This window comes from Pteropus medius, unplaced genomic scaffold, assembly GCF_902729225.1.
Source record: "Pteropus medius unplaced genomic scaffold, Ma_sr-lr_union100, whole genome shotgun sequence".
NCBI lineage: Eukaryota > Metazoa > Chordata > Mammalia > Chiroptera > Pteropodidae > Pteropus > Pteropus medius.
This window is the reverse complement of record NW_024340849.1, coordinates 217630-233515: the sequence shown is the minus strand read 5'-3', so window position 1 is coordinate 233515 and position 15886 is coordinate 217630. Positions and strand designations below refer to the sequence as shown.

The 15886-nt window shown below is 65.0% G+C and overlaps 2 protein-coding genes across 8 annotated transcripts in view; one reads left to right on the top strand and one right to left on the bottom strand.

Moving 5' to 3' along the window:
* Positions 1-405: 405 nt before the first annotated feature.
* On the top strand, positions 406-11533 carry KCNG2 (potassium voltage-gated channel modifier subfamily G member 2). Its single transcript, XM_039839102.1, is given in 3 exon segments — positions 406-438; positions 441-1049; positions 9629-11533. Coding segments are annotated over 3 exon segments (1440 nt in total). The 3' UTR covers positions 10427-11533.
* An 839-nt stretch (positions 11534-12372) lies between these two features.
* SLC66A2 (solute carrier family 66 member 2) overlaps positions 12373-15886 on the bottom strand; it is a 29400-nt gene continuing 25886 nt past the window's right edge. For 6 of the 7 annotated variants that reach the window (XM_039839121.1, XM_039839117.1, XM_039839136.1 and 3 more), the window contains one exon: positions 12373-14004. In XM_039839121.1, the coding sequence (XP_039695055.1) occupies positions 13797-14004 (208 nt within the window). In that variant the 3' untranslated portion in view covers positions 12373-13796. The remainder of the gene's footprint in view (positions 14005-15886) is intronic. The other variant, XM_039839159.1, reaches the window with a different exon arrangement.

Sequence of the window (15886 nt, the reverse complement as noted above, 5' to 3'; positions counted from 1 at the left end):
AAATGATAAAGTCCCCATTAGGTTTACAGCAGCCCCCTTGGCTCGAACCCGATGATGATCAGGTCACAGGGTGATGTCTGGCCCCCACCCAGCTCTCCCAAGACAGCCTCTCCAGGGCGGGCTTCCAGTGGCCGGTTCCCAGTCTCTGGGAGAGAAAGCGAGGCAGGCCGCCGCTTTCACCTGGGATCTGCCGGCAAGCTTGTGGTTCGCTATCTGGTCCGCTATCCGGTCACCTGTAAGTCAGGTATGCGGGAGGGAAGAACCGCGTGGGCAGGCCCAGGGAGTCCTTGCTTGTGCTGGGTCCCCAGGCCCAGGGTGGTCGGGGGTTCCCTGAGCTCCTGGCCTCACAGCCTAACGCGCGCCCTGTTCCTTCCGCAGGCCCAGCCTCCGGACCCGGCCGAGCGCATGGGGCCATGGCCCTGCTCCGCGGGCCCGCAGAGCCCCCGGGCGGCGGCGGGGCCCGCGCCCGGCACGTCATCATCAACGTGGGCGGCTGCAGGGTGCGCCTGGCCTGGGCCGCGCTGGCGCGCTGTCCCCTCGCGCGCCTCGAGCGCCTGCGGGCCTGCCGCGGCCACGACGAGCTGCTGCGCGTGTGCGACGACTACGACGTGAGCCGCGACGAGTTCTTCTTCGACCGCAGCCCGTGCGCCTTCCGCGCCATCGTGGCGCTGCTGCGCGCCGGCAAGCTGCGGCTGCTGCGCGGCCCGTGCGCGCTGGCCTTCCGCGACGAGCTGGCCTACTGGGGCATCGACGAGGCGCGCCTGGAGCGCTGCTGCCTGCGCCGCCTGCGCCGCCGCGAGGAGGAGGCGGCCGAGGCGCGCGCGGGGCCGCCGGGCTGCGGGGCCCCGGGCAGCCCGGGCTGCGCGCTGGGGCCCGACGGGCGGTGCGCGCGCGGCCGGCGGCGCCTGCGCCTGCGCGACGTGGTGGACAACCCGCACTCGGGGCTGGCCGGCAAGCTCTTCGCCTGCGTGTCTGTCGCCTTCGTGGCCGTCACGGCGGTCGGCCTCTGCCTGAGCACCATGCCCGACATCCGCGCCGAGGAGGAGCGGGTGAGCGCGCACCGGGCTGTGAGCTGGGGCTGGGGGCGGCCTGGACAGAGGTTGGGGCAGTGGGCGGCGAGGCCTGGGTCCGGGAGGGAGCGCCTGCCCAGCGGTGGTCTGGACACCGTGGCACTGGCGGTGAAACCACGGGCGCTGGGCGCTGGGCCCTCCTTGCCTGCTCCGGGTCACACGCCCTGGGCCAGCCCCCGAGGCTGACGTTGGGGCGCCGGCCATGCACAGGCAGAGGCTCCAAGTTATAGCCAAGGTCAAGAGCTTCCGGGGCTGTCTGGCCAGCAGGCCTTGTCTCCTGGATCTCTGCCAGTCAGGCCCTCCAAGCTTGGTCAACAGGAGGCTGACACATTCATTGTCACAAAAGTCTAGAGAGTTGTGTGCTCAAGTCTCATCACCCTTGACAGAGGGATGTGACCTCCACATTCTTCCAAAGACGAAAGCCAGGCCAGCCACGTGGCTCCGGTACCCAGTGCTGGCTTTGTCCAGGAGCTGGGGCTCCTTTCGGAGCAAACGGTGGACTTCCCGCCCCCTCTGTCCTGTGAGAATGTGGGCACGGGCAGTGTGGGCAGAAATGTCATTCCCGGGGAAGTGTCTGTACACAGAGCGTGTCATAGAACAGTCAGGGACTGGTCAGGGAGTCGGGCGGTTTCTGAAGGACGCAGCTGAGGGTCGCCCTGCATTTCCTGATGGAGAGGACCGTCCGCCTGGCCTTCCCCTGGCTGGTGCCCTGTTCCCACCTGCCAGGGGCTGGGCACAGGACCCGCGGTGAGCCTCCCTCAGGCCAAGCAGCTCAGCCTCGGGGCCTCATGCTGGGAGGGGCCGTCAGCTCGTTATTCAGACAGGAGTAGAAGGGACTGTCCCATGTTCCTGGGACAGTTGCCGTTCACCGGTGTGACCAACCCTGACTGCAGGTTAGATGTGGCTTTGGCACCCTCCTTGGTGGGCGTCTGGTTCCTGAGGCGTCTCTGGTCTTAACCAGGCCCAAGTCTCAGACTCTGCTTCTGAAGACACTTGGTGCATCCAGGTTTCTAAGCAGCAGTAACCCTTAACCCTGTGCATGTGGGAGGAGAATCGCCTAGATGAGGACCGGGCGGCGGGAGGTGCCAGGGCTGCCTCAGCCGCGACAGCATTGCAGAGCCCCAGCCGGCCCACCCGGCCTCCTCTCGGGGCATCCGCGTGGGCCCACGTCGCCGCCGCCCACGTCCATCCGCAGCCCCTTCCGCGTTTCCCTGAGCATCGCTTCACGCTGCGGGGTGCCGACTCACCATGTCGGCTGCCAGATAGAAAGCAGCAGCGCACGTGGATGAGCGCGCGGCAGAGCACGGCCACGCGCTGTCACTACCTTGTGGGAGAAACACCTGGTCCACTCCACGTGCAGGTGCTGAGGAGGTAGCAGGTGTTGTCACCGCCGCAGGAAGGAAGAAGCTTTATGTTTCATCAACATGTGTGTGTTTGTAGTAAATATACATAAAATTTACCATCTTATCCATTTTTAAGCATGCTGTTCAGCGGTATATGCATTCAGTGTCCTGCAGCCGTCACCACCCTCCATCTGCATAGCTGTTTCATCTTGTAAACTGGAACTCTGTCCCCATTAGACAAGGACGCCTGGGTGTCCCTCTCCCAGCCCTGGGCATCCACCGTCTGCCTCGTGTCTCTGTGACGCTGACGGCTCCACACGCTTCACACAGCGAGATCCTGCAGTTCTGTCCATTGAGACCGGCAGATTTCACTCAGCTGAACGTCCCCAGGTTGGTCCACGTTGCAGCGGGTGTCAGGGTGCCCTGGTGTTGCGCTGTGGCGTGGGCCACACTGTTCATCCGTGCGCCGTCGGTGGACGCTGGTTGCCCTCTGGCACTGCGAGCAGGCCGCCACGAACGTGCTGTGCAGACGTCTGCAGAGTCCCTGCCCTCGGCTCTTTGAGGTCTGAGCCCATGAGGTGATTCTGTTTACCGACCCCGTCTCTCTGCCCCCATGTGCCCCCAGCTGCCTGGGACCCCAGGGCCGTGGTCCCCCAACGAGACCTGGAGGGTGTGCTCCCAGGACCCACCCTGGTCTGCCGGGGAAGGTCCGCCTCTCAGAGCACTGTCCCTGGGGTCTCTTCACGCAGTGGCCTGGCTTCCCAGCGAGGAAGGGCTCCAGGCCCAGGCCTCCCATGCTGTCTGCAGGGACAGAAGTCGGAAATGCCATAGCTTAAACACCCACAGAAAGTCCTGAATCCTCTGGCCCCAAAATGTACATTCTAAACCAAAATAACTTGCCTGGGGCAGGCCTTGCTGTGCCCGAGTTCCCGGTAGAAGTCACAGCAGTAACGACACAGAGACCCCCCCCCGCCCCACCAAACTGCCAGGGCGGGGCCCCCCTCAGGACGAGTTGGGCTTTCGATGCCAGGTGCTTGGGGAGCAAGGAGGGGTCAGAGCTGGAGTGTGCTGTCACCGGGTCGCCGGGCAGGGATGCGAGCTCAGTGGGGGAGGGGGGGCCCTCGGTCGGCAAGGCAGGGCTGACCCCAACCTCCCGGGCCCCGTCAGAGGGGAGAGCCCCGCTCCCCACTGCCTCTGGGGTGTCTCCAGTGGGCCTGTGGCCTTCACTGCCCACGGCCCGGGCTGACACGCATGCGGCGGCCAGCGCAGCTCGCCACAGGCACTGGGTGAGCGTGACGCTGTGACCAGAGCACCCAGTGCTGCGGAACAGCCTGGAAGCAGTGCCGACTGTCTGAGAACACGCGTCTGGAGTGAAATTAGGTGGTGGTGTGACGGTCGTTGAGGTCAAGCCTCTCAGTGGCCAGCAGGGGCCAAGGCCAGCCCGGGAGTGGCCGTTGCGGGATGCTGCGGTGTGACCTGGGCGGAGAGCCTTCAGACAGTGCGGAGGGGTGGATGGGACGGCTCCGGCGCCAGCTCGGAGATGCCATGGGCAGCCAGTGTCGCCTGCAGACAGGCAGAGCCCAGACGGCAGAACAGCCGCCTTCTCGGAGGGCCTGGTGGGGCGGTGCTCCTCGAGGCCGGCGCCCTTCTCCCCGAGGCCGGCGCCCTTCTCCCCGAGGCCGGCGCCCCTCTCCCCGAGGCCGGCGCCCCTCTCCCCGAGGCCGGTTCTGGGCTCTGCGATCCGATTTCCTTCCTTTGAGCTCACGTGATTAAATCGGGGCCCGCGTAATTAGTTATACATTTCTCCTGTCGAGTTCACTGAGGACATGTGGCAATAGCATCGAAAGCCAGTGACAAGTTTCCGCTGCGTGGGGTGCACTTCGGCTTCTTGCTGGAGTGAGAGCTTTGCCGTGAGAGCTGCGGGGGGTCGGAAGGAGCCGGGGCTCCAGCCTGAGCCCTTCCCTAACAGTCCTGTGCCTAGGGTCGGGGGCCGGGGAGGAGCCCACCTCACGTGCAGACAGTTTGCGGAACTCACGGCCGGACCGGCGGCATGGTGCTGGGCACAACTAAAACCAAACACTGCCCAGCCCTGCCGGTGGTCCCCAGGGCGCCCCGTCCGCACGGCAGGGCGAGGTGGGCTCAGCCCGCATGGGCGGTGGCTGAGTCGCGAGCGGGCACGTCGCTTCCGCAGGACGAGCGGGCAGAGCGGATGGACTGAGGGAAGGATAGTGGCCGCAAATTTTGTGCCACTGCCTGCGACTCAGAATCCAACTCGTAATTTGGAGCCATTCTCTCCTGAGGCGCACGCCCCCATCTATTCACAGGGCCGTTGACACCTGTCACTGTCTTGCTCGTCCATGTCTCTAGGTGGCTGGGGTCAGTCACTCCATGACGGTGCCAGGGCCTCAACGGCAGGCACAGTCCCTTCCCCACTGCACGCGCTCCCCAAGGCAGGCCGAGACACCAGGCGGACACCCCGTGGGACACGGCGTTCGCCGCCCTGACAGGCGCAGGCTCCCTCACCTCCTGGGCCCCAGTCGGGTGGTTCTGGCCATCTGGTCCTCGGTTCCCTCCGTCCTGTCAGACCTCACAGTGGTGAGTCTTCAGTCTGGGACGTGGCCCTCATGACTGAGCTCACGGGGCTGATCGTGACGGGGAGGCCGAGGGTGGGATGCTCTGTAATGCCGTTTCGACTGCCTGGCGGCAGGGCAGCGAGCAGGTGACTCAAAACGGGGACGTTCGTCATTTCCGCGTAAATTACAGCTGTTTCTAAATAACTTATTCTCTTCAGTAGATTGGATTTTCTTTCTCCTATTTGTCTATTTGCCCCGTAAGAGCCTTTTCCAATAGAAAACTGGAAAAAAATAAACCTCGGTTCAGTTCAAAGTCAACTTATTATAAATTTGTAATTAGTAAAATGAGTTGATGAGCATTTTTTCCAGGTACTCACAGGAGGCTGGAGATAAGGTGAGCACAGGGTCGCGGTGAATGGGAAGCGAACCGTGCAGACTATGCCCTTCCCCGGACGGAGGTGGGGTGTGGCCCCAGCCAGCGCAGGCCCCGCTCGTCTGTTTCGCCGGCTGCGCGAGGCCTGTGATGGCGGCAGACGCAGGCATCAGTGTCCAGATACTACACAGGCAGCAAGGGATGTGAGCATCTTGAGAGTTTAATTACATTGGATGAGCAGGCGCGCGGAGCCTCGGGGACTTTGCTGGAGCGCCCAGCCGGGCCGGCGGTGGCGGCGGGCTCAGCAGGTGCCCGGCCCAAGCGCTGGCAGGGAGCAGCCCTGCCCCCCGCTGGCCTCCCTCCACCTCCCAGCTTCACCCAGCGACAGTGACAGCGAGTCGGATGGGACCGGTGGTGCTCCTTGGCAGATGCTGCCGAGTTCTTGGCCCCGACGTGAGGACAAAGCAGGGTGGGTGTGCAGGTGCCAGGCCTCTGCCGAGCATCGCGTCACTGGCCGCCTCAGCCTGTGTCCAGAGAGCCTTGGCCCTGTGTTTCTGTACTTTTCCTAGAAAAGCAAAGCCTGGTCGTTGCCAAGCGAGCACCGTGCTGGGAGGCCGTGCCTTCCAACACCGCTTTCCAGACACTTCACTTCCAACAGGGGCCTTGGACCTGCTGTCACCGTCCAGGGTGCTGGCCAGCCTGGACTGTCCCCTGAGTCCCCACGGCCTGGCGTGGATGGCCCCCTCTAGGGGACCCCTGGTGCCCATCCAGCCCGCCTGCCCCGCCTGCAGCTGGGTCCCCAGCTCACGTGAGCCAGGACCCTCGCAGGTGTTTTGCTCAGTCGAGTTTTGCAGCAGTGAGTGATGCATCCACATATGGGTTAGAGACGCTGGGCTCCGTGGTGCCTGCGTGTGCAGAGACCGAGACAGCGTGTGGCCCATGCAGCCTGCGGGGGACAGGCCCTGTGCGCAGGGCCAGTGTGGGAGGGAGGGCCACACGTCTCCCACACCCTTGCAGATGTGAGTGCACGCATAGGAGCACCATGCGGACAGGAGCTGAAGGGTGCTGTGGGGGTGACACAGCCCCACCCCAGCAGGAATGGCAGTAGTGCCCTGTGGTGGGCAAGGCCCCACCCACCTCAGGGTTTGGGGGCCACGCTCCTGCCCTTCAGGAGCGTCTGCCCAACTCTCTGTCCTCCCCAAACACCTGGGACCAGAGCCTCCCCTCTCGGCCCCAAGAGCAACAGGCAGTCATCAGCAGGTCACCGCCCCTATCTCATGCTAATTTCCCACTCCCCCGCTGCCAGACGGGTCCCCAGTCGGGGCACAGAATGACGGGACAGCAAGGAGCAGACAAATGGTGCCTCCCTGCCGGAGCTGATGGGCAGAGGGCGCTGGGACTCACCCAGCCCTCTGGCCACTGAAGCGGGGTGGTCGCCACTTCTAGCACACAGTGCCCATGTGATTCCTGCCCCTGTGGCCGTGAGACAGGAGCGAAGCTGGGGCTGGGGGTGGGGGTGTGGGGGCTGCAGGGCCCGGTGAGCCGGCTGAACGGAGATTTGTTTGACCTGATTTTGGCCAAATGGTCCAGATGTGTCAAATGATGGTAAATCAGGGTCTGTTTTCTGAGTTAAAAGTTCCAGAAATAGCTCCCTCCAATTAACCCCATGGCTGGTCCTTAAGGAAATGGGGGGGATCTCGGGGGCTCCCCACAGGCCCATTTCTTCCCGAATCCACCAAGATGATCTGGCCGCTGCTGGGCACTGGGTGACCCCTCCTGCATGGCAAGGGGGCCTTCTCGGACCACCATGGGCCAGGTCTGTTCCCTCCTCGCCCACACGCGGTAGTCGCAGCCCCACGGGGCTCGCAGTTGCTCCTGAGGGGGGCCGCCTCTGCTTGGGGGGGGCGCCTGTGCTGAGCAGATGGGGGCCGAGGCCCACAGTCTGCCCGACAAGGGACGTCGTGTTGGGTGTGTCTGGGGCTGTTGGTCACGGGGTTGAGGTTATCAGACTCCTGATCAGGTGAGGGAGGCCTGGCCGCAATGCCAGCACCACCCAGCTCTGGCACTATGCCTAACTCCACCTCCCCCTCCTGTCACCCACCATCCTTGAGGACGGCAGGTCCCCCCCCAGCCCTTCCTGGGGGTGGGGTTCTACCCAGGCCCATCCCCATCCCTTAAGAGCTTCTGTGCGGGGTGGGGAGTTCTTGTTTAGGGACGGTGCTCCAGTGGGGGGGTGGGAGGCTCCAGCACAGCCCAGGGCTCTCAGGCCTCTGTGGGCCTGTGGGGGGCCATCCGGGAAGCAAGCTCATGGCCAGGATTTCCGGGCACAGTGCAAGGCCGTGGTTAACCTGGAGGCCCAGGTGTGGGGCGCCGGCAGCAAAGAGTGGGGAAGCCGGGCTCTGCTCCCCGCCCAGCAGTGCCTGCGGCCTGGGAAATGCAAATCAGAGGTCTGCGGGGCCCGGCGGGCCCTGGTTCCTTGCAGAGCAGAGCTACATCAGGGCCTGGCTCCGAAGGAACAAGACGGCTTGGGGAGCAGCCCCGTGGGGCCCCACCTCCTCCGTGCCGTGGATGCTGTAACACATGTGCAGTGCTGAAAGCTGACCCGTGACCTGCTCTCCACCGGAGGCATCAGGAAGCCCTCGAGCTGCTGTCTCAGGCTGGTGGAAGGTCACCACACCGGCCCCAGGCTTTATCACCTGCCAACAGGGCTCTGGCAGCTGGACAGGCCTGAGAGTCTGTCCTCTGCCCAAAGGGGCTGGAGCCAGGTGGGGGACAGTGCAAGGCGTGGGGTGGCCCGAGTGGCCCAGGCCCTCTCACCCCCGTGCGGGCGGGCCTAGGACTCAGCAGGAAGCACAGTGGCCTCGGCTGAGCCTGTGAGCTCTGTCATTTGCCTCAGTGCCTCAGCCCTCGTGGGGGTGGCCTGCGGCTTCACAGTCAAAGGGGAGACAAGGTCAGGCCAGGGCCACCAACCACTGGGCAGCTTGGGTCTGCATGCCCTCTTTCTTAGATGCCTCCAGATGCCCGGCGCTGGGTGTGACTCCCAGCAGGGCCTTGGGAGACGCTGTCCCCAGACCCGGCTGGCCACATGCTCTGGCGCTGGCCTCAAGGTTAAGTGTCTTCTGAAATGCAGCCGTGCTGGTACGTAAGCTGCGTGCATACCATTCACCCACTTAGAGTGTGCAGGGGGTTTGGGTGAGTTCACGGGCTGTACCACATCACTGCAGCCCCACTGACGTTTCTGGCCCCCCCAGAAGAGGCCCGTGAGCTTTGGCAGTCACCACCCTGGCCCCGCATCCCTGAGCACCCACTGATTCCCTACAATGGGATCCACTCGACCGGGCTTCAAGGCCGGCATCCAATCCCGTTCTGGCCGGGCCGGCCCCTCCACTGTCCTATCCCCAGTCGTCCCCTGCCGCCTAGGCCGCATCTGCACGGGGTCCGTGGGCACAGCCTCCACCACTCCCGAGGGCGCCTTCAGGCCTGACCTGTGCAGATGAAGTCAGTTCCTTGGAGAGAAATCGGGGGCCCTGGACCTGGGTGAGGACAGTGGCAGGCTGCTCTCTCAGCTGACGCGGTCTCTGCTGAGTGCTCCGTGGAGGGAGGGAGGCGGGCAGGCCGAGGTCACCCGGCTTGCCAATCTTGGTCTGAACCGCGCCCCCCACCCAAGCTGGGCAGGGCTACAGGGCCCAGTGCTGCACAGTTGCAGCCTCCACCCCAGTTGGGGCTGGGCAAGAGATGGTGCCCTCTGCGCCCCACCCCAACTAGGACTTGGGGCGGTGGGGGTGGGGTGGGGCAGGGAGCAGGACTGTGGCAGGAGGAGTGTGGGGGGGGGGGGGAGAGCTGCTGAAGCCCCACCCACGAGGCCGCAGCCTCTGCGCCGGAATCTGCCCCCTGCACCAGGACTGGGCCCGGCTCTCGGTTCAGAGAACAGACTCGTCTTTCTTCACGAGTTCTGTCTCGTGAACGGATGTTCCGTTGCTTTGGCCCTTGGGACCCTCTCCACAGGCTTTACAGGGCTGTGTCGTTTCCACGATTGTCACCAGTTTTGCTGGGGAGCAGGTCAGCTGAGCTCATGCCAGAAGCCAGTCTGCATTGAAATCTTTTTTTACGGGAATTGGGCATTTCCGCGGACCGCCTGGCCCTCCTGCAGTGGCACACTTGCGTGGGCCGGGGTGGGAGTCAGGGCAGCCTCGCTGGGACGTCCCCCCATCCTAGGGAGCCAAGGGCACAGGCTTCCCTGCCCCCAACAGGCGCCCCTCTCCTCCCCAGGGCGAGTGCTCCCCCAAGTGCCACAACCTCTTCGTGCTGGAGACGGTGTGCGTGGCCTGGTTCTCCTTCGAGTTCCTGCTGCGCTCGCTGCAGGCCGAGAGCAAGTGCGCCTTCCTGCGGACCCCGCTCAACATCATCGACATCCTGGCCATCCTGCCCTTCTACGTGTCGCTGCTCGTGGGCCTGGCGGCGGGCGGCGCGGCGCGCGCGGGCGCGGGCGGCAACAAGCTGCTGGAGCGCGCGGGGCTGGTGCTGCGGCTGCTGCGCGCGCTGCGCGTGCTCTACGTCATGCGCCTGGCGCGCCACTCGCTGGGGCTGCGCTCGCTGGGCCTGACCGTGCGCCGCTGCGCGCGCGAGTTCGGGCTGCTGCTGCTCTTCCTCTGCGTGGCCATGGCGCTCTTCGCGCCGCTCGTGCACCTGGCTGAGCGCGAGCTGGGCGCGCACCGCGACTTCTCCAGCGTGCCGGCCAGCTACTGGTGGGCCGTCATCTCCATGACCACCGTGGGCTACGGCGACATGGTGCCGCGCAGCCTGCCTGGGCAGGTGGTGGCGCTGAGCAGCATCCTCAGCGGCATCCTGCTCATGGCCTTCCCGGTCACCTCCATCTTCCACACCTTCTCGCGCTCCTACTCGGAGCTCAAGGAGCAGCAGCAGCGGGCCGCCAGCCCCGAGCCAGCCCTGCGTGAGGACAGCACGCGCTCCGCCAGCGCCACCGAGGACAGCCTGCAGGGGCCGGACGGGGCCGGAGCGCCCGGGGACTCCGCGGACCGCGAGTGGGCGCGCACGGGGCCGGCGTGACCCAGGCGGGGGTCCTGCGCACAGCGGTGGCCGCAGCTGCCCCGGCACAGGAGGCTGCGTCTCACAGACTTTACAGCGACAGCCCTTGCCTCACACCGCACGGAGAGGGACAGGGACTGCCCCGGGGGCGGCAGCTCCTGCCGCTGCGAGGGGCCTCGCTCCGAACTCTCGCGTGTCCAGCCAGCGTGCATGCCCCTCAGCCTGGGCTGATCCCGCGTGACTCGGAGGTGGGGCCGAAGCCATGGCGTGCTGTGGCGAAAGGAATTCGCAGGGGGCATGGCCAACTGTTCTCCCTTCCGTTCCCTTTGAAGTTTGACTTTGGCTAAGGAAAAGTAAATTCAGGAAGTTCTAGGAACTCCAAACCTATGGCAAATACCAGAAAGCTACGCTGTGCCCAGACGTCGGCCTGACCCTTCCCTGCTCTTCGATCACTGAGGTCCCAGGGAGCAGTGTGGGGGCACAATGGAGGCAGCCCTGGGAGAGGCAGGAAGTGAGTCGTCCCCAGCAGACAGGGGACGGTGCCTATACATCCAGCTCGGCAGAAGCCCCCATCCCTGCCATGTGACAGGCACAGAGGTGTGACACCCATGCTCACGGCCCCCCAGTTCCTTTGCGGGTCCAGCCCTGACCTCCGACCGCCCTCCCTGGCACTACCCCCTGATCTTCCCGGGTGGCCGTCACAGGGACCTTTGCCCTTGCAGCTGCCTGCGGCCACCTCCTGTCCTCTGTCCTCTGGAACGCCGTCTGCTGTAGGAACAATTCCCTCCCTCTCCACGGCTGGAGGATCCGGGAGGAGACGGGAAGGGGCCCCCGGGCGTGCAGCTACTAGAAGCTCGTCTCCGTCGGCATCACCGAGGGATGGAACCTTCCGGTTATGCTGCTTCGCACTTTTTCGTTTCAATGCCATGACGTCTGGGACATCGCTGCCACGAACCCTGCGGGAAGGGGCCCTGCATCACCCAGAGGTCCGACGTGGGACACTCACCCACCAGCACCTGGTGTGGCTTTTGGCACCTGGCAGGGACCAGCAGGGAGGGGAGGGGCGGCTGGGGCAGGGCCAGGCGGGGCTTCTGCTGCTGCAACCAATAAAACGTGCCGCCTCCTGCACAGCTCGGCTGACTTCTTGTAGGCAGTGCCAACGTCCTCCCCAAAGCGCAGGGGCTGGGGGGCCAGGAAGGGGCTTCCTGTGGTCACGGGGAGTCGGGACGCATGAGTGTGGAACCATCTATCTGGACCGCGGCCCTGCGCGCACAGCCTACTGTGTCTCTGCTGCCCCCAGGGTGAGGCTGGGCGTCCAGGGGACCTGCCAGGAACAGACCCCAGGGCGGGGTGGGGTGGGATGTCCGGGCTGAGCCGGGGCTCTGCAGGGCCACCACAAGGCAGCCTCAGTTTCCCCTTTCCTCTGACTCACTCCTGGCCACGCGTAAGTGCACAGACGCCCTGGCTCCACCACCTGGGTGCCAGTTGGTGTCAGGCGGACAGGGCCTTGGCGAGCCGGGGAACTGGAATTACTTGGTTTTACCAGCGACGAGAAACGTTCTGGGGTCAGGCTGAGCCGAGGTCCACGCACTGCGGAAGGCGCAGCCCATCTGATTTCTCAAGGGTGCTCACGTCGGCTCCTGCTGACGGGGAAACGGGTCTTCCGTGGTGAGCCAGGCAGACTCGGCGTCGGCCAGATGCCTGCCACCTCGCCCGTGTGCACAGCCAGGCTCGCCCAGCCCGGGCGTATGACCTGGTTCCTGCAGTCACTACCCTCGGGGCTGGTCTGTCCCACGAGTCTCACAGGACAGCGGCCAGAACTGTACCCAAGGAGGGGGCGCTGGCCCAGCCAGGGGACCAGGAGGGTCTGGGCAGAGGCCAGGGCCTGGGGCTGGCCCCTCTCTGGGGACACCCAAGGTGAAATGAGGACAGGTGAAATGCCCCGGTCCCCAGTCATGAGGCCACACTAGACCCTCAAGCGCTTTATTGATCTAAAGTCACTGTACAGAGTTTGTGTGCACGTCCAGCCACCACTGCAGTCGGCGGTGCTCTTAGAGACAATCACCGCTCCAGACTTCTCCCTTCATTGTTTTAAAATAAACGTTTTCAAAGCATCTTACAGGCCAAAGGGCTGAGGGGGACCCTCACTCAAACATTCGGGAGCTGGGAGGAAAACTCAGGAGGGGGAGACGACTTTGAACGCCCCTCACTGGCCACAGCAGACTCCTCCAGAGCCTGTGCACTGGCCACAGACAGCACTGACGACGCACAGAGTGCCACCCGGCAGCCAGCTGCCTGTGAGAGCCGCACGGAAGCATCTGGAACACTTGGCCTACGGAGGCCTGGGAGCTGGCACAGGCTGACAGACACGGCTGAAATGCTCATGTCACAGTGGAAGGGGGGACAAAGGGAGTGATCGGTGGCCCCACCATGGCCAAACACAGTGGACGGGCATGGAGAGCCGTGGGCTGGAGGACAGTGTGCAGGGTGCCCGCGCCAGCCCGCCACCTGTCGCCCGGAGGGTCACCTCAGGCCTGCGAGCTTGGGGTGCGGGGTGTGGGGTGCGGGGCACGGGGCCGCCTCAGCAGCGGGGGCACCTACACGCCGCAGGGAGGCCTGCCGTGCGTGTCCCTGTGCTGGACATGGTGCCCCCCGGGATGGGGGGGAGACTACACATGCGCTATCTGCACCTGCCACCCCCTCTAGGGCTCGTGGAGAACTTCTGCCTCCGGCCCCAGAACCCCTGAGCTTGCTCTGGCCAGTGCCCGGCTGAGAGGGACCTGGGCTTGTCCCCACCACAGTGGCCCCATGGCAGCATCTCTAGGGACAAGGCCAGCGTGGCAGCCAGGCCTCAGGGCTCCCCCGCCAAGCCCAGGGCCGAGGCCAAGTCCTGAGCCTGGGAGGCCACTGAAGGTGGCCCTGGAAAGGCCAACTCTGGCCAGACAGGCGAGGACACCTGCCCTGTGCTGGCACGCCTCCTTCCAGGGGCGGGTACACGGAGCCCAGGCCCCGCGCCCTGTGCTGGGCCGACCCGCCGAGTCGCTGCGGCCACTCCGAGACCACAGCCCCACGTGCCTGGCCCAAGCCCTCCCGATGCTGCTCCTCGCTCCGGTCCCTGTCCCACCGTCTCAAGGCTCCCGGGCCCCTGTGGGCTGAGGCCACCCGCTGGGCTTAGGTGGCGGAGCTCCTGGTGGCCTGTCTTGCAGTGGCCTCCTTCCTCCTCCTGGGTCTGCGATGGTGTCCCAGGTTCCAGCAGTGTTCTGAGAGCAGGCAGGACAGAGACTGGCGTCCCCATCGCCCTGAAAACACGAAGCCCAGCAAGGGGGTGAAGCCCGCCCACGCCCTGTCCCAGAGGCCCGCGGTCACGTGTCCTCGTCCTCCCCCGGCCGCCTCAGAGGGCCTTGGCACAGGCGGGGTGCGCCGCGTGGGCGGCAGGCTTGGGAGGGCGGCAGGCGAACGCGTAGGCCTGCGCCAGGATGGCCAGGTCCACCAGCACCTGCAGCAGGCCGCACACGGAGAACTGCAGGGGCGCGCCGTTCAGCAGGAAGTACGCCGTCTTGAAGGTGTCGCCGCTCGTCCACATGAGCACCATCTTGATGCTGTGGAGACAGAGCCCAGGTCGGGGACGCGCCAGGGGTCAGGGAAACATGCACCAGGGGTCAGGGACACCCCAGAGGTCAGGGCGTATACACCGGGGGTCAGGGACCACCTGGGCCCCGGCCCGGCCCACCCAACACACTCTCCAGAGCTGCCTGCAGAGCCCTGCGCTGACACACCTGGACACCTCGGAGACGTCCTACGAGACGCCTCCCCACTGTCGCCTCCACCGCATCCCCAGCTCCCCCCTTCGCCTCCCCGCTGCCCCTCTCACAAGGCCTCCGTCCCTCCTCCCTGCCTTCTCCCTCCCCCTGCTCCCCGCCTCTTCCTGTCAGTGACCCTGCCTTGCCCCTGTCCTGTCACCTGTCACCGGTGCACCGAGCTCAGGCACAGAAGAACTAGCTGTCCTTTGGGCTGACACAAAGTTACGGTGACGCCTCAGGAGGAGCCAGCGCAGCAGATGTCCTGCCCCAGCCCTCGCATCCGCTTCGTCCACACTGAAGTCGGAGTGGAGGACACAAGCTGGCCCCCAGTCCCCACTGCAAAGTGTCACGACCGCGCTTCCTCTTAACCACCCAGACGCGCAGCGAAGCCACTTCCTTGCCTGCAGGTGTGCTGAGCTCTGCGCGCACAGGTAATAAACGGATCGCCTGGTTTTATAGCAGGTTTGTTCTTGAACTGTCAACACGAAGACACATCTGCATTTATTTTTCCTTAGGTCTGCAGCTGACATTGGGCTTGCAGCTCCCAGCTGACACATGTGGTAGCCCCAGCACTGGGGGCCGGGCAGGGGTGGCAGAGGGCCACTCAGATGCTGGGGCACAAGGCAGACCCAGCCCCTGGGTGCCCCCTGGGGGGCAGCATGAAAGGGGGCGGCGGGGGGAGCAGGTGCTGGGCCCTCAGTTCCCCGAGAGCCACCGGCCACAGCCCTGATCAGACAGTGTGCCGGGTGGCCAGTGATGGGACACGCTGTGACCTGAGTCAGGTCTGACAGGTGTGGCTCTAGCCTGGTGTGCTCAACAACTAGGACCAAGGGTCCCACGTAAAAGGCAGCCCCCCTACCAGTGCCCTCACGCACGCACACGTCAGAAAAGGCCACACCCATGCTGAGCACTGCCAGGGCCCATCCCCTGTCCCCAAACAAGAGGAGGTGGCCTTTCCATGGCGGAGGGGGCAGGCACGGACAGTTAAGTGACTCGCCCAAGGACACGTGGCTAGTGCTTCTCGAGGGGCAGGGAGGGACGGGGTGGGGGCAGCGGAGCGCGAGCTGGAGTGGGGTCTTGGGACCACCTGTCACCCATGCGGAGGCCCCTGCCTGGTGCCCTGTCAATGTCCCTCTGGGCTCGGAACGCAGAGGTGCACACTTCACTCCGGCAGGTGCAGAGTGAGGTCACCACTGCAGCTGGCTCTGCCTGACGCACAGAAACATTTTTAGCTGCCCAGACACCTCACCTGGCCTTGGCCCTCAGTTGGCCATCGCATGGGGACAAGAATCTGACAGCCTTGCCGACACCCCACTCCCAGCCACATGCGTGAGGGCTCTGGGAGGGGCGGGCGCAGCAGCAAGTCCGACACGTCTGATGTTGTTAGACCCAGGGCCATGAGGCTCTGCTCAGCAGTGGGAACGCCCTGGGACAAGGGGCAAGGACGCCCCCGACACATGGCAGCCTCTGTCGTCAGCAACCTCTGGTCCCCCGAGACCCCACAGTGCCCGGCACGTGTCTGCTGGAGCAGGCATTCACTCCATACACCTCCTGGGACTTTCAACAGGTTGTGAGTTCCCGTTCTTCCTCGACATGGGCTGTGAACATGACCTTCACCCTCACTGACTATGTGAATGGATGGATGGAGGGATGGCTGGCGGGTGGAGGGAGGGATGGTGGG